The 19,452-nt window shown below is 30.3% G+C and overlaps 1 protein-coding gene across 1 annotated transcript in view; it reads right to left on the bottom strand.

Moving 5' to 3' along the window:
• The window catches only part of LOC107454365 (stromal interaction molecule), an 83,089-nt gene that overhangs the window by 33,884 nt on the left and 29,753 nt on the right, over positions 1-19,452 (bottom strand). The window contains exon 2 of the mRNA XM_071179482.1: positions 10,632-10,753. Coding sequence (XP_071035583.1) covers positions 10,632-10,753 — 122 coding nt within the window. The remainder of the gene's footprint in view (positions 1-10,631; positions 10,754-19,452) is intronic.

The raw sequence follows: 19,452 nt of genomic DNA, 5'->3' as shown, positions 1-19,452 counted from the left end.
GCTCCTTGTTTTATGAAAGAATATTATGTAAAAAAAATTAATTTCAGGCAATTTTTTAAATAAAATACTATAAATTTCAGAATTCTGTAAGTTTACTTAATGCATAACACATTAAAAGTGACACATTGTTAAGTTGTGTTATTTAAAATATGTCAATTGAAATTATTAAAAACGTGAGTGATTTTGTTTCCATTATTCGTCCGAAATGAATATTCTGAGTTGAGCAGTATAGGCTAAATACCAAATATTTGTATGCTGCATCTCTAATTTAGTAGCACAATTTTTGAGCAAAATCTTGTATCTATTTACAATTTAAAAACTTCTTGAAAAGGTTTTTAGCAATTCTTGCAATAACAGGACACTATTTGTTGCACAAATTCACAAAAGCAGGTCCCTGGTTGAAAGAATGTGACTTAAGGCTTATTTTATATTCACAAATTATGAATAGCTTTTTCACAATTTTACAAAAACAGGACCCTTTACAAAATGTCGGGACAGACCCCTGGTTATAAACAATTTTTTGACGTTTTCTTCTTCATGGTATCATAAATTCAAAAATCGGAGGAATTTTGAATTTATGAAAAACAAATTTGTAACAAAATGTGAAGTAACTCTGCATTTTTGTTAGTAGCTATTTTCTTGCATAATCGAAAAAAAGACTGTTTTTCTTCGAAATTTAACATTTTCAATTCCAACAAGCACAGCTTTCAACGGGGAAAGAAAAAGAAAGAAAAAAAAAAAGAGAAAAAGAAACAAAAGACTGGGTTGTAAAGAATTTGATTGATGAACAGTCTCCATTTTGCTCGTAACGCTTCTTCGGACACTTAGAAAATATTTTGTAACGCGTTGGAAACATTAACTTTACAGTAATAAATAAGTTTCTTTCTTTCTTTTCATTTATTTATTTATTTTTTTTGAGGAAAAAAAAAACTTTTTTTGAAATTTTGATTTTTGTTAAGAATAAAATTTCCACAATATGTTTATCGTTTTAGTCGCTAGAGTAGCATAAATCTTTAATATATTATTTAGAAAACTAGTCACGTTTAATAATTTGTTTCTTAAAATATTATTTCGACCAATAATTAGCCCAATAAAATACTAATTTCGATTAATTAGCCCCTAAAATACTATTTTGATTAACAATTGGCCTCTAAAATATTACTTCGATCAATAGCCTCTAAAAGTGCAGCGATGGCTTAGGAGACAAAGCGTTCGCCTTCCAATGATGTAAACCGTGGTCCGATCCCGGCGATGGCTGGTGGATACGAATTCTGCATCCGGCTTCCACCAACCACAGTGCTGACGTGAAATATCCTCAGTGGTAGACGGATCATGGGTTAGAGTCCCCTTGCCGTCAGGCTAACAGTGGGAGGTTCTCGTGGTCTTCCTCTAAATGTAAAGGAAATGCGGGTTGGTTCTATCAAAAAGTCCTCCAGGAAGGAAAATTTCTCCTAATACATGATTCAGGAGTTTCCTTGTCTTCTGAATTGGGTTCAAAATTACAAGGCTACGGAGTTGAACATTAGTAGTCGTAAACCCAAGTAAATTAGTTCGGCTGTTCAACGACGGTTAAAAATTATAAAATAAAATAGCCTCTAAAAATACTGTTTCGATTAATAATTACCCCCTTAAAATACAATTTCGATTAATAATTGGTCCCTTAAAATATTATTTCGATTTAATTGGCTCTTTAAAATACTATTTCGATCAATAGCCTCTTAAAATACTATTTCGAAAACTTGTCACGATGAATAATTAATTAGACCCTTAAAATACCATTTCGAAAACCAGTTATGGTTAATAATCAGTCACTTACAAGTATTAATTCTAAAACTTATCTCTTTTTTTTCTCCTTAATAAAATTATTATTTTGAATTTTAAAAAAAATCTGAGTATAGTTAAAGATATGATTCATTGAAATAGTATTTGTTTAATGGGTGGCAGCTTTTTTAGACACTTTTAACCCTTCACATTTGTGATAATAGCAACAGTTAGAAGAAGATTTTCGGATCACCGGATGAGCACTGGCAATCATCCCAAATGTCTTCTTCTTAGGATATCAAGTTTATATTTATTTTATCACACACAGACAGGAAAAATAAATGAGACTTCCTGATAGATTGTACTACTTTCACACATAGCTATGCACCCATTCAAAAATCGTCCTTGCTGACAGCATACATTAATGCACACTTTCTTAACGGCATGATAGCCTACGTTAAAAATGTAGCGCGCCCACAAAAACCACTCCCATTAGTTTCGAAAAAATTAGTACATATATACATACATATTATATATATACCAAAGAATTTCATTTGCAGCACTTTTTCTTTCATAATTTTATCTTCGGGAAAAGATTTAAAAGGAAAAAAATTTCGTCACGTAAAAGATTTCGTTAATAAGATTTAAGCACAAAATNTTTTTTTTTTATTTTTTCGTGCTCAATTTTTTTTCTTTTTGTACGCAGATACATAGAATTTAAAGAGAGAAATTTTTATTTTATAAAAATTTTTTAACAACATATAAAAAATATATATAAATTGAAAAAAATTACATATTCCTCCTTTTCGCACTTAACAAGTCATCATCGCATCAAAAAGAGAAGAAAAAAAAGTTAAAAACAGTGAAGTCCACGGCTATAACTGAAAAAAGGTTGATGATAAAACCACGTGTATTTACGGCGAAATCACGCGAATCAGGGGCGTGAAAAAGGGGTTAATTAATTAAATGTACGTTTCGAGATTCGTTCGATGGTGAATAATATTGAGATTTTAAGAAATATGCGAAAATCAGTAGTGATAACTGCCGATAAGGGCGGTATAAATGTATTTATGACGAAATTTTGAGTAAGTAACGTAATGAATAAAATTAGCGGAACTTCGAGAAAATTTTGTCGGAGTGAAAAAAAAAAAGATTGATTAGCTGAAATCTGCGAATTAGCGGAAGAATCACATGCCTATAAATATTATTCTTTTTTCAGTATTTTTCTTACATCGTAATGCATTCAATAATTTGAAGGAAAAAATAACGAGCTTTTAGTTAAAATGTGGTGCCCCCGAAGCCATCAACTTTTTTTTTCTATTATTTCCTTATCCAATTTTATATATATATATAAAGAAAACAAAATTGTTAAGAAATATTTGAATTAAAAATATAATTCAAATAAAGAGAAACAACTGTTAATAACCTGAGTCACTCAATTATTAATAATTTTAACAAATATGCAAACGATAATATTTATGTTTTCAGCGTTTATTTGAACAAAAGAAAAAAAAACTGAGCTCCTTGTTTTATGAAAAAAGAATTAGGTTGGTATTCAAAATCAAAGATTCAACATAAAATGTCTAATCACACAGTTGTTTCATATAGCTGTCACAATGCTTCTTATACAAGAGATTTTTAACAACCACTACTCAATTAAAAAAAAAAATCTTAAAAAAAAGCGCTATTCTAAGAATGCTAGAATTCAGTTTTAATCCCGTGCTTACTCTAGGATTCTTTTTGAGCAGCGTCATTTGGAAAAGGGAGAAATTTAAGCAATGGCTGAAGGCCAATAAAAGAATCAAATGAAAGTCTGCTATTTTCAGTCTTCAAAGCAAAAGAAAAGGCAACTAATTGCCAGAGGGGGAAAAATTTTAGGAAACAACGAAAATATTTGAGAAAAAATTGAAATGTTCTTAAAAAAAGTGTTTATAGCGACCTGTCAGAATTCATGTAAATAGTAACGGCTTTAAAATAAATTAGCAAGTAAAAACGTCAACTGAGAGAATGAAAAAAAATGAAAAAAATAACTGTTTGGTAAGTTAATTAAAACTTTCGTATTGAATAGACAGTCCATTGCGATACTTAACGATTTCCTGTAACAAAATTTTTAATTCTTTGAGGTAAAGGAGTGGGTAATAAAAAATAAAAAAACTAATAATAATAATAACAATAATAATATAACGATGATTTTCTCGAGTTAGCAATGTAACTGAGCAAATATAAAAATATTCGTTCTGTATGGTGGTTTTCGTGAATTTTGAAAAATAAGAAAAAACAAATAAAACAGGAAAAGTTAGGTGATTAGATGGTAAAAATGTAGCAACACGATAAACTGAAGTGATGATAAAGATAATTTCAACAGTTTATTATATAGCTTAAAAAGGTTTTAATAATCGATATAACTATTTTTTACCAATGAATTACAAAGATATTTTAAGAGTCGGTATATTTCAGGAATTTTCGAATAAAATTACGTTCGAAGAAAACGGTTCAATTTCCCTAAATAACTAATAAAAATGCAAATAATTTCAACATATCAACAACATATACATATTCAATTTAAAACAACAAGCGTCAGGTTCTTGGTTTATTTTATTAGAAACACAAATAACAGGTTTTAAAGAAAATGTTATTTTAAATCTCGTTATAAATGGGGAAAAAAAGGCGCATTAGTTTAAAAGTTGAAATTTTGCAACATAGAAATCATTAAAAAAAAACAAAGACATAAAAAATATTTAGATTACTTTTAAACAATATCAAGTTTCTTCATATCTTAATCAAAATAAAATTTATGCGATAATAATACGCAGACAAAAAATTTATTTCCTAAGTATGTAAATAAAACAATCAAATCCAATCAAATTTAGAATTTAGGCGCATTAGATTTGGCATGATTGAAGTTACGTAATTACATATTATAAATATAATAATTATTGAACAATAATTCGGAGAATTTTTTTTGGTATGCAGCGCTTAATAAAATAAATTTCATATCAAATCTTTGATTGGCTCATAATGTCAAGATTAATTGATATACGGCACAATTAATAAATATCAGAGCAATAAGCCTCATAAATAAAATTAAAAATGACCTGCTTTAGATACATTAATTAAATATACGACATTTTTAACGATTATATTTAATACATTTTTCGTTTTTTCGCGAAATTCAACCGATTTCGTTCACATTTGGCATCTCGATACATAAAATTACATTCTTTAAAATGATGTAAAAATTTATATACTTAACAATTCAAAAATTATCGACTGTTATTTAAATAAAATAATAAAAAACAAGAAAAAATTATTAAAAATAATTTTTTACATAGTATTATTTTTGGATAAACGAATTTCATGATTGTGGGCAAAATTTTTTCGATTCGCTGAAGAAATTCTCGGGAAATTGTGAAATATGCAAAAAATTAACATTAAAGAGTCCTCATCTGTACGAATTTGAGATACCTTTTTAATTTTATTTTTAATCGAGAAACTTTTTCAATAACATTATCTTTTTAGCAGACATTAAAATATGTATGTACGTGCCAAAAATAATTTTAAAAAAATGATTTTTTTCTTCTTTTCAGCAACTATATTATTAACAGTTTAAAAAAAGTAATAATTTTGCCAGTTTTACTTCTTATTTTATACCAAGATACGATAATTGATGCGAATTCTAAAAAAAAAAATTAAAAAAAATAAATAAAAGAAAAAATTTACATAACTAAATTACTTGAAAGCACATTGCTTTCCTTTTTCATTTATTTATTTTTAAGCGAAGTTCAGTAAATTAAAACATTTTGCGCTTGGAGAATTTTTTCATTCAAGATCTTTGAGAAGAAAAAGCTCAGCCAACCCACATATATCTTTTTTTTTTGTCTCAATTTTTCTTAAATTTAACTTTCTTGTTTTTAAAAAGTAATTTTTCAGACCACATGCTCATTTAGTTCGTCAATTCATGGAAAAAAGGAAGTGAAATTTGAATAAAGGTTTAAAAGTAGAAATAATATAGAGAAGAAAGAAATGTAAACCTCTATGTTGGATCAATTTAAGTGTTTTTTGAAGAAAAATTTTTTTTTATTTTCTTCTTCCTTTTACGGTTTTTAACTTTTTATTTAGTTTAAAAGAGGAAATTATACCTTAAAAAATATATACCCAAGTTTTTTACGAGCATTGATAAAGCATTTTTTTAAAGCTGCATTTTTCTTGTCTTCCTGCTCATAATTTGAACGTAACTTCACATTTATACTGTATATTATATAATTACTTTATCAGATACTTTTGTTTGTTATAAACAATATTCGTTTAATAAAATCCCATTAACACTTTCATTTCTAAGAAAAAAACAAGCTGCAACAAAAACAAAATTGTTCAATTTAAAACCTCCTACATAATTGGGTATTTGCAACTCTAGAAAAAGAAAAGCACTGAAATCAAACGGTTGTGCTTAATCACGTGGTTGTGCATGGCATGTTAACGTCACAAATTTGATTTGGTTTATTACTATGCTGAATCAATCCGAAACAGATTTAATTGGATACCTGCAAGCGACGTCACGTGTGTGCGTCGAACCTGATTTGTTGCTGAATAGCGTCGTAAGCAAATGCGACCATTTATCCATGCGTGACGTCGCTTGCAGGTATCCAATTACCGTAAAGAGTTTATGCGTCTATGTTCTACTGCAAAGATACTGTAGTGTTTGAATAGATCGTGTATTGTACATTGTGTATTGCATATAGAATACGTTGCATATAAATGGAAAAACTGTTTTTCACTCACACAAAACTGCAGGTGCAGTTGTCCATCAATCGTAAAATAAATAAGTAGATAAAAAGTTTCAAAAAAATTTTTTTGAAAAATCGCCATTTTGTTATGCATTGTTTTGGAAGGAATAATTATGTTTTTTTCGCTATAATAAATTTATCACTAATTCTAATTTCATATTAGATTTTTTTATAGGGGGGGGGATTTAGATTTATTCTATTGTTTGGTTCAAAAAAATTCTAATAATATGCATTTTTTCTCCACCTTAATTGATGTAACCTTCTAAAAAATGTTCATCAATAAGCTTTTATGCTATCTAATTTCCAGTTAATTTTAAAACAATATAAATCAAATACTAATTTATTCAATCTTCAACTAGTGGAGTTAGAATTTAGCCACTAGAACCACCGCTAAACAAATTATCAGTGGATGTAAAGGAATGGTATACATGCTGTTTTGATTTTAGATTTCGAGTTTTGATTTATATTTTTGTCATTAAATAACCTATTTCCTCATAATTGTGAACATTGCACATAATGGTAATTTTTCATTAAATTCACCTTAGTAACTTTCCTTTAAAAAGATAAATCTAATAAAAAACAATGAAAATGTTTACAGACTAATATCTTTCAGTTACTTGGACCCAGTGATTAAATTTTCTTAATTTCTAACCCTGTTTATAAGTCCTGATTATAAAAAAGTCAGCAAGCAAACATGATACGCTAAACCACACAATTATTTTTAGCATTGGAATGTAATTAAACCCGTATCAACAATTACCGTGGGACAAAAAAGAAAGAAATTTCGAAGTCGACATGCACGAAATTTTATTAGAGAGCAAACGCGGGAAAAAAAATAAAACCAAGAATCTTCTGTTATGAGCAATCATAAATAAGATGAATGCCAACGCCGCACAATGAGGCAGTGGGGATAGAAACTAAAGAAGTAATTGCTACTTTAACATTCGGCGACAAGCACAAGAAAAGTATATTATAAATGGTGTCTCATTTGTTCTCTTTTAGAAAATATACAAAGACCACTCAGAGATCTTAAATAAGAATGAAAAAAAAGCTAAGTGAGTTTTGAAATATGAGAAACAATCGCAATAAAGGCTCTCATTAGATAATAAAAACCTTGTCGCCGGCAGTAAAGAATAGAATAATTCCATCGCCTTTAAGTGGCTATAAAAATGAAAATAAAATAAATAAAAAAAATCATTAAATAAATAAAAAAATTACAGAGGCAATAATCTGTAAGTGCATATTGATAAAAATAGAGTCTTTGGGAAAATAACAGATCTAAAGCAACAAATAAATAAGGAATTAAATCTTACACTTGACATAAGTTAATCCTCAGAAAAGTGTTTTCACTTCATGTTGACCTACGGAGAATAGTATGCCCAGAATTTCCGAATTTGTTCAGTAACTGATTAATATTTTTCTTTAATTTTTGTTTCACTTTATTCATTGAACTTAGTTACCGAATTAATAATTTTAAGATTAAAAAGATTTGAAAATACTTCGAAGATTTTTAAAGATCGTGTTTTATCACCAAATAAGCATATTTCATCATAATTGTGTACATTAAAAGTTGTCTTTTTAATAATTTTCCCTTCAAATTCACTTTTTTCTTTCTAAAAAAAATTAATCGACATATGATAACAGACCAGTGAAAATGTTTACCCGGACTAATACCATCGTCAAATCACTGGTTTTTCGGACCAGTGACTGAATTTCTTTTAATTTATACCATCGTCAAATCACTGGTTTTTCGTACCAGTGACTGAATTTCTTTTAATTTATACCATCGTCAAATCACTGATTTTTTGGACCAGCAACTGAATTTCTTTTAATTTCTACCATCGTCAAATCACTGTTTTTTTCGGCCCAGTGACTGAATTTCTTTTAATTTCTACCATCGTCAAATCATTGGTTTTTCGGACCAGTGACTGAATTTCGTTTAATTTCTAACACAGCACAAACAAAATAAGCGCACTATATCCATTTAAACTGGGGAATAAAATCAATATTTTAATATAACCCGAAATGTGACTTTCGTTGAGTTCGAAGTAACTTCAATGTACATCTTTTTCAGCTGTCAAACAGTTTTGAGTTTAATAAACTGAGTTGAAAGTTCGTTAAGGAAAACCCGCATGACTAAGTTAAGGTAATAGAACAATAGAACCGCGTGATGTTTATTATGATCGCCCACAGGAATGACCTTACATTCAGGGTAGATTCAATTGTCAAGGACATTCGGATAAAAATATAAACAAAACAATTACAGGCATGCAAATTGTGTTATACATTGTCAGTATAGGGTGAAATTAGGACGTTTCGCTACTGACCAGTAGCTACTCCACGGTTGCAGCATTTTTAACAAAGGCCACTTTCTTTTAAAATTGAAAATTTCGAATGATTAAAAAAACTTGATCTTAATCCTGTATAAGGCATTTTTTAGAGCATTTCTCAAAATATGATAAATATTACAAAGGTTCATTTCTAAAATGAAGAAAATATTTAAGAAGCAAACGAGAAATAAAGTAATTTTCAGAATGTTATAAAATATTCAAATACATTCCATATTTATTTTTTTTAAAAATAATAAAAACAAAATGCGCCATGCAGTGCATTTTCAACGGAAAAATTGTTAATTGGCAGGCAATTTTGTTGGCCATTTAATAGCTTCATCATTCATAATTGGTAAATTTATTTTCACATATAATTATATCAGTTGGAATAATTTTGATTGACGCTAAATTTCATGACGACGCCAACAGAAGTGCCATTTCAGCATCAGGAAAATGACACTGACTAAAATTAAAATCGTTTTGCAAAAAATCATGTAACAATTTTGAAGTCAATCGAATTAATCTCTAAGAACGATCATTTTACTGTGGAACGGAGGGTGGTCGCTCCCGAGAGGTTTCGATTTACGAAGATTTTTCTAATTGGTAGCCATACTTTTGTTATAGAACGCTCACCATAGAGCAGTGTTTCCCAAACTTAAGACTTTTGTGTACCCTTTCTAAATTTTTCGTAACGCTGAGTACCACTAATAAAAAAAATTAATGAATTTTTTACTATACAAAAATTGCACAAAAGTTAAAAATCACAATAGGCTGTTGACGTTAATTATTAACTGTTAATTCTGCAAAAAATAGCCAATAGAGAAATACGTAAGCGTAAATTTTCATGGCTAGCTTTGTTTTTAAATAAAAAAATTTAGAAATTTTTATTTGTTGCAAGATATTTCGCATAAGAACGCGTACCCCAGCTGAACTGTTCCCGTACCCCTGGGGGTACGCTTACCACATTTTGGGAAACACTGCCATAGAGCAGTGCTCCCCAACCTTTTTATCACTACGGACCTGTCAACGTTTGATAATTTTACAGCGGCCCGGTGGGGGGACAAACGTTGATTGTTTATATTTTAAATCATTTTGGTTTATTAATTTTAATTTAATTGTATTTAAACATGCCTTCAAAATAAAATACAGTTACACCAAAAAATAAATATAAAGTGATTTCACATTTTAACTTAGTAGAAAGTCAGATCAATGACAACCTTGAGCTTGTTTCTTTGCAATGAGACGGTTCCGTCTGGGGGTAATCGGAGACAATGACAACCCGAAGTGTGTTGCTTACGCCCAGCTTATTCGGTTGCCTTGTTTCGGTTGCTGTCACTGCAAAAAAACCCTCTTCACACAGATAGGTTGTCGGAAATGGCAATTTAAGTGTTATTTAGGGATTTAAGTGTTGTGGTGGCAATCTCGAGGTATTCTGCCAATCTCGGGGTATTCTACCTTCGGGGCCCCCTTTTTTTAATAAATAAAATTTTAATGAAACACAGATATTTTTACTTTGGGATATAAACCTAGGAGTTTAAATTCAGTTTCAATGAAATGGGCGGCCCGGTACCATTTGATCCACGGACCGGGGGTTGGGGAACACTGCCATAGAGCACCCTCATCGAAGAACGAATAAGAGATATATAGAAACAAAACATTATAAGAAACGGTCGCCAAATTGGCGAACTATCTTTTACATTTCGACAACAGTAAATTCAGATGCATGACATTTGACAGTTTCAATAATTTTTCTTACCTCGTCTGTTTCTGAGACATCGATGCTACCGTTAGCGTCGTCATCTAATTGTCGATGGAGACCTCGAATCGCTTCGTAGCCAATCGGATCGTCACAAGCATTCACAGTAGCACAATTCCAATCTAAAAGAATTTTATAAAATTAAATTATTAAGAAATGAATGCTTTTTATCATATTTTTGAACAATAACTATTTTAATTAAACTCGCGAAGTCATTAATGTTTCCATTTCAACATAAAATTTCAACTTTCTCAGAAAAAAACAGTAACGAAGGCTCAGATTAAAACGTGTTTTTAACTACTCGAAAATAACTAGCCAATTTAAAGGAAATAACGTACTTTAAATTAAAAAAAACTACAGAAATAATATTTTTTTTAAAAAAAATTTAAACAATTCTAGTGCACTAATAAGTTATAACTTGAAAGAAAAAAATCAAAAGTTAACCTGAAATAAAAAACAATTTAAGAGTGAATCAAATAAATAATCATTCAGATTTCAATAAAAAAAATAATTCTGAAAGAGTAAACGAGTAAGAAAAGATACAACAAATAATAAATTTATTAAAAAAATTAAAAAAACGCATATGCCACAAGAAAAAGTATAAATTGACTATAATGACTAATGACATTAGATCTAAATTCGTCTAGACTGCTTTAATATTAATCTTCGCACTTGAAATGGTGACATCCTCCGCTGTAAAAGGAATAATTCAATATAATTGTTATTAATATTAATCTAACAATTTGTTTACCATGAAGAAACAAAAATAATTGCTTAGCCATCACGATGGTTGGTGAGCGGAGCGAGCATGCGCCACAGCCTCCAACTTCATAAATTTAACCCTTTCGTGGACATTGGGAAGACTACTTCCCATTTACATGATCCTACAAAATACACCTATGGGAAGAACAAAGCCAATCATAATATTATAACGATAGGAACATTAATCTTCGCTTCAGTTTGGTGCTGCCATCTATTGTTCAATCGAATGAATGGGATTAGCGTATTGATATTGGAAGCCTTGAGTGAAATTAGTTCTGTTGAGACAACTGTTTTTCATGTAACATTACAAAAATTTCTCAAGAAAAGGGAAAGGACGCTTCCCTAGCTTCCAAGGAAGAAGTGCGCAGTTCCAGTTGATGTGCTCTTAGCCAGCGCAGAAAATCATATGATGCTAAAGATGGTTTCCTACCACAGATGAAATTGGAAATGGTAACGTAAAGGGACAAGAAAAGAAGATCAGCTAGTGTGGGCAGAATGTTGTTTCTAAATCCACTTGATCCAGTCCTTAGCTAGATCGAGTCCAGAAGACCGTTCACCCACAAAAAGTCATGAACCAGCACAGGATTTTCAAAGAGATTACACTTCTCCAGCTTTAAACAGGAGAGCTTGAGATTATGGAGCAGGTTGGTGTGAATTACACATGGGGCTCACGGGAAACTGCTTTTGTACTGAACGTATAAAAGTGTACGAGTATGTCCACTAATGAATCTGGTAATGTCTGTAATTTTTTATCGTCCTTTAGCTCCAGGGCAGTCCCAGGACGTGTAGAATGTGATGTACCCTTGGGCATTTAAATGTGCTTGGCATCTTTTAACGGCAATTCCCTTACATTTAATTTTATTTATGGCTTTGTTTTTTGTTTTAAATTTTCCGAAGACTCTTACTAGCTCTTCGGGATATTTCCCTGAAATTTCAATGCAAACATTTTTTTATTTTTTATTTCCTATGAGCTGCACAACCAGTCTTCCCGATGAGCAGACCTGGTGCGTTCTCCAGAAGTGGTATCCACTCTTTCAGGACCACCACAGTGGGTGAGATACAGTTGGCCATGCTAATTTGGACGTCTAGTTTCTGCCACACTAGATGACAGCACCGAGACTCTATTTGGATGCTAAAGTGCACAAGTAATTTAATTTTCCCGGAAATGCCAAGAGCCAATAAGGCACTCCAGAGATCTTTTACATGCCGCATAATCATACGACATGGCCGCTGAGGATTTTCTGCATCCCGAAAATCCTGTGTCTGGACCGGGGATCGAACCCGCTCACTTGGGCTCAGAAGGCCGACGACAAACCAACTGCGCCACCCAGCCAATACAAACATTGTATTTGATAAAATAAAATATGTTTCCTTAAATGATATTGTTTAATTGTTGATAAAACGTTAAAAAAACAGGTATGAATAGCAAAGAAAAATAATGGCCCACGAAAGGGTTTAATATAAAAGTTTTGTCTGAGCATTTATTTCATAGCAAAAAGCAATTCGATGCTGATTAAACACGAAGTCAATGAACGCTGATCAGGCATGATATCCATTCATTTAAAAGTAGCCATCATATAAAAAAAAGGAAGAAAAAAAAGTAGCAGGTATGAAGAGAGAAAAAACACTGTTGTGATGCAAATGAATGTTGGCTACGAACTTACGAACATTGAAAAGTAGATGACTGTTTGAATGGCATCATGATAAAAAAAAAAGAGAAAAAGCACTTGATTATGAGTCGGCACACGTGATCATGTCAAGTTGATTTTTCCTCAGACATTCAAAGAATCGCAGAAACTTAATACTATTACTTTCAATTTTTCTTAACACTGATTCAACAGAGTAAAACTTTTTAAAAGATGTCATGAGCAATGGTACATGCGTCACTGATTAATTGAAAAATGCGGCTCGCAGCAAATTGTCACTTTGTAATGCGCCTAACAAGGTTCTCTGGAATAGGCTTATCAAATAATATCGTCAGTTTGCGAAGAACCAGATTTTCCAATTAACCGATGACATCATACAAACACACATATTGATAGTGCAATGACAATTTATGTACAGTGGGTAATAAAAAAAAAGAAGAGAGAACTGCCCTGAATAACTTTTGGTCAACTGATCGGATCTTCACACTCTAGGACTCAATCTTAATGGTTCGAAAGGGGTGACCTGAAATATGCTAATTAGTGCAGATGATATTTTAAGTTACGAAATCAGACACAAAACGTACTTTCTCTCAATAAACATACCATTTTTTCGACGGATTCCTGATTCCCAAAATATAGGGGAAAGCCACAATCTGGGAAATATGTCCCCAGTAGTTAAGTCACGAGAGAGCTTCAAAGTTTGAACCTCTAAATGTTCATTTTACTTTTTGCGTATTTCACTATACCTCGAGAACATTTTAAGCGAATTGAAAAATTCTTGCACACAGTTATAAAATTCGTTTATCTAAAGATAATTCCACGCAAAAAATAATTTTTGGTAAGTATTTATTATTTTTTAATATTTTCTTTAATAAATTAGAGAAAGTACGTTTATGTGACCGATTTCGTAACTTAAAACATCATCTGTACTAATTAATTAGCATATTTCAGGCCACTCAAGCCAGCCATTAAGATTAAGTCCTAGAACGTGAAGATCCAAGAACGTGAAGATCCAATCATTAGATTAAAAATCATTCAGGGTACACCTTTTACTTATTTTTTCTTGTGCATTGCATAATGACTAAAATGTTTTATTCTTCTGTTTGGAGTGTCTGGAAAACTTTCTGACAAATCAAATTTTGAAAGCATACCATGCAAGCTATAAATCACAGCCTAATTTATCTATAATATGAATAGCAGACAAGTATTTTAACATAAGAGAGAACTACACATTATAAGCGATGACAAAGCGTGTGAAAAAATACACGTGCCAAATTTATCTAAGAAGTTTAATAACTTTATAGTTCGTACTTTGAAATGGGAACAGATAAGAAATAACATCCTTTAAACTGCAGGAAGGAGGGAATTTCTTCAAAGAGTTTCAGAACTCAAGAAAAAAGAAAGCACAAAAGTATCGAAAATTTTTCACCGTGTATATCAGGGTAGGCTAGTTTTTGACAATTAACGGTTTTATCCAGTTTTAATCATGATTTAACCGTCATATTAAAAACCTCTTTCTGACTTAATTTTTGACAAATGTCAAAAACTTAAAATTTTGGTGTAGAAAACAAATATTAGTTCTATGAATCTGAACTGATGTTAAATAATAAATAAAAAAAACTCATGAAATAATTATAATAGTAAAAAAATTCATGTTAATAATTATAATGCAAGTACTGTGCATGATTTGAACAGTTATGTAGCTCGATGTCTAATGAAATATCCCTACTGACAAGAAAGAAACATGTCACACATTTTGGACAGTTTTTACCAGATTTCAGCAGTTTATCACAGTTTTTGACAGATTTTTGACCCAACCCTAGTGTGAATACTGAAAACATGAAAGATGCTATATGTAAAGATGAGGAGGAGATTCATACTGAGTTTAAAGAAATAGGAGAAATGACTTCAACAAATGTTAGACATCCAATTTGATGCACAATGTGTTAAATTCAAATAATTTTATACTTCAATTGTTTCCTTTTAAACTGGAAAGTTTCGTAGTCAAAATTTTATAAAATAAAAAATTGACTAGTTAGTTAATCACAGAAACTGAAAAAGAGCTAATAAAGAGTAAATGTTAATCAATTTCCAGTAATTAAATGCCAAATTAATAGATAAAATACTCGCAAAAAGTTTAATAGACGCATTTAAGTTTTCCTTTATTTAATAGCTCCTTTTTAAACTATAATGCTTTATTTCATAAAAAAAAAAAAAAACTTTTTTAAATATTATTTAAAAATTATGGCATCATAAGGACCTTATTGTCTCGTACAAATGCAAAACATACAGAAAATTTGTCATATTAATACAAAGGATGTTAAATAAATCTAAATCAGTTATTGTCCCTTTAAAATAAATGTTTTAAACCCAATTACTATAAATTTAATTGTAAATAAAAAGTAAAAAAATAAATGAAGCGATGGTGTAAAATAGAACGTCAGCGGCTTTTCAGAAAAAAGAACAAAATATACAAAAATAAAAACTATATTACAAGAATTGTATTCAGGGGTCTGTTTAAAAGAAATTTGGGTCCGTTAACGGACCCTTCACAAAATATCTTTTCATAAAAACGGACCCTTCACAAAATATTTTAACTTAAAAACGGACCCTTCACAAAATGATTTTTCTTTTAATCGGACCCTTCACAAATTTGTTTATCTTCATTATTATTTTGTTAATCGAATAAACCCTTTCCAGGGCAGAAAACAAGAAAGATGGATGTAAACGAATTAAGTTTTGTCTTCGGCAGACGATTCTTCCATTATTCGTCCGAAATTAATATTCTGCGTTCAGCAGTATAGGCTAAATACCAAATATTTGTATGTTGCATCTCTAATTTAGAAGCAGCAATTGTTGTTTATTTTTTAAAATTTAATTTTTTTAATTATAATTTTACAGTGTTGAGCAAAATCTTGTATGTCTTTACAATTTAAAAACTCCTTGAAAAAAATTTTTTTTGCAACAACGGACCCTATTTGCACAAATTCATAAAAGCGGACCCTGGTTGAAAGAATGTGAGTAATTTTTTCACAATTTCACGAAAAACGGACCTTTCACAAAATGTCTGGACAGACCCCTGGTATTGGATAAATAGTATCAAGGGTTTTAAATAAAGAAAACGTATCTTCTGCTAAAGTATTAAAATAGGACAGTTCCTTAATTGCTAAGTAAGGAGAAAGCTATTTAGTAGAGATAATGAATAAAAAATACGCATCATATTGACGAAAAGTAATTCAGGTTATACTTATTTAAGCTGCCTGGGGAAGGGAATAAACTTCATGTACTCATAATGGACTCAAACCTTAACTTTAAAACAATTTCTCCTTCCCTAATCATATCCATTATATACATTTTTATGACAGTGAAATTTGCATAATAGATTGACAGATGACAATCTTTTCAATCTGAAAAAAAGTGGATGAAATAAATTTCAATGATTCTTGCATAAAGCTACATTTTTATAGTATGTATAAACATTTTCAACAAAGTAATAGTTAATTATTCGATGTCATAGCTATTTTTCCCATCCAGTTATCTAAATGGCCATTCAAAGCTCAATTCTTTTTCATTAAGAAATCATATTTATCATCGCTTTAGTAACAGCAAACACGTGCAGGAATTAATTTATTGAATCAACAATTGACATCGCCGAGGGAGAACAAATCAAAAGTAAAACATAGGAAGAGTTCAACAAACAAAGTTGGGGTGGGCAATGAGCCAAAATATGATCGGATTATAACGCGCTGTGGAGGCTGATTAAAAACATAAGAGCAAAAAGATAATTTGAAGTGTGGAAAAAAAAGAACATCCATTTCAATTACAAGTGTCTCAGCGTTAAAAGCATTCTGTTGTTGTATCAAATTGTTATCTTACTTGGGGTTGGGATAAGGTATCTTGTTTTAATAAAAATAATCTATGATGGGAAACAAAGCACAAAGCGTAAAAGGAAGGAGAAAAAAAAAACAACTGAAAATAATAAAAATTAAATAAGTTTACAATCAGGGTAATATTTACGTAGGATTACTTCACAACTTTACTTTGCTGCAACAAAATCTGACCAATGGTCTGAAAAGGTCAATACAAAAATATCACTACAGTGATTCGGACCAGTTAAAAATAGAGTTTAACATTTAGTGCAAAAATTAAAATATGCAAAAATACTATACTCCGTTGTAAGTTGAAGAAGACCATTGCAGTATAAGATTTTAATAATCATTCGAGTCTGCACGTAGTTCCGTTTTTATTCAGTTAGATTGTTTTGAAAGCATATTCTATATAATTTAATAAGAGCTTTTAAAAGTTAAAATCGTCGGACAGAAATTTAATTTGTGCTATCTTTTACGATATACATCATAGAATTATTTAAAAAAAAAAAAGGACTATAGTTTCGTAGTCTTACTGGAATCATAAACTTGGCGACATATTTCGATAAATAAGGAGAATATTCGCTCTAGAAAACGAAACAACTATATGACGTTACAAGAGCACTGAATTTGATTGGACCACTAAAAATGGAGCGTCTTATGCTGACATGCCCTTAACAAATCAAATGTGAGATAAAGAATTTTTTTACATTTCGCTGTAGGAGAAAATCGTCTGCAAGAAACAAAATTTATTATTCCTTCATCAGTTTCTTTAAATGCGGACAGAAAGACGTATACATGTTACGATTTTCAGATATCGTTTATATTAATTCTTATGAACAATATCATTTTTATTGACGTTTAATAACTGCTTTTATTCAATAAGTTTTATTTTCCTCATTTCACACGATTTAAGAAAGCAAGTAAAAAGACCGTGCAACGTCGTTTCAAGAGGTGGCGATGTTGATATTGGTTCGAGCTGAAGAAAAGAAAGATGAAGAAAAAAAAAGAGTAGAGATAGAATAGGTTTAACTGCCATTGCTAGCTACAAGTAGTGAGTAGTCAGGGGTCTGTCCAAACCAAATTTACTACCGTTTAGCGGTACCTTCACAAATTCAACTTTAGGAAAAACGGTAGTTTCACAAAATACTTTTTCTTAAAATTTCATTTTCGTGTCTCGTAAGAAACGATAAATCCATATTTTTACCATCTTTTAGTGTTGATTTTTTAATATAATTTTTAATTTTTCACAAATTATGTCTAAATTTTCACAAATTAGGTACCGCTCAGAAAAACCTAGACAGACCCCTGGTAGTGTATAGCCGAACGAGTTAGATATCTACTAGAATATGCAAAAGAAGAAAAAAAAGTAAAAATTAGAATGTGCAAAAAATGCTAGTTCTCACTACAAGTAGAATTGAGCCAGATGAGTTGAAATTAAAGTTGGAATGAGCAAAACAATTATTGTTTACTACACGTAGATTTTAGCTGGACGAATTAAAAGTGGAAATAACTGCATAACAGCCAGCAACGGCTACATTGCCCAAGAAACAAAATTACGTAGTTTAGTGAAAATTATAAAATGCAGCAATAAAATAAGTAAGACGGTAAAAAATGAGGCACCTCGTAATTGTAGAACCCTTGTTTACATAAAGAAGGCAAACCCTTTGGGAGTGGGAGGGGAAACTAAATGTAAGGAAGCAAAATACTTAGAAAATTCACAAGTTTTATTTAATCAGGCCTGTCAACTGCTAAGCTTTTTGCAAAAAAAAAAAAAATTTATAGTGTAATAGGCATTTAAAAACCAAAGCTTTCAGAATTTTTGGTAATTTTGCCAGCATTTAAAAAGCCTGTAGTGGTGCAGAAAATAAGTTTAAATTAATAAAAGAAAATAATAGATTAAAATATTAACTTAGATACCACTGCAATAAAATTGCTACTAAGATAGCAACCCTGTTCAATATCGGTACAAAGCATTACAAGATATTTACGCGAAACATATAAGAATCTTCTTTACTGAATATTTTATTAAGATGTTTGTAATATAAGAAGAGATTCTAAAGCTCTTTCATTCAAAATAGATTATGAAAAGGAGAGAAAACATGAACGAGAACGACATACCAAACAGAATTAATTTGTGTGTGCAAAGAATTTAAAAACTATTTCAGGAAGAAATAATTCAACTAACACACACAGATGAATACGAATTACGAAATTCAATGTTACAGTTGCGGAGATTTCTGTGTAACATAGCCATTTCGAAATGTATGTAGATTTTTATTACGTTCAACAATTTGATGTTAAAATTTAACTAAAGCTTAAATTATAACACACATTTGTAAGACGAAAAAATTTCAATCATAACAAAAATTTTCATTTTGTAAAATTTCATGAACTAAAATTTTTTTAATTTAATCAGGTTTTCTCATTTAAAAAAAAAAAAAAAACTTTTTAGGAGTTTCGATACGAATCATGAAACATAACAGAAATTTTTTTTAATTGACTATAAATTATTTCATGACTTCAAATTGCTAAACTAAATTTTTT

This window comes from Parasteatoda tepidariorum, chromosome 4, assembly GCF_043381705.1.
Source record: "Parasteatoda tepidariorum isolate YZ-2023 chromosome 4, CAS_Ptep_4.0, whole genome shotgun sequence".
Lineage (NCBI taxonomy): Eukaryota > Metazoa > Arthropoda > Arachnida > Araneae > Theridiidae > Parasteatoda > Parasteatoda tepidariorum.
Note: the sequence above shows the minus strand (reverse complement) of the source record. Positions and strands in the feature narration are given on the sequence as shown.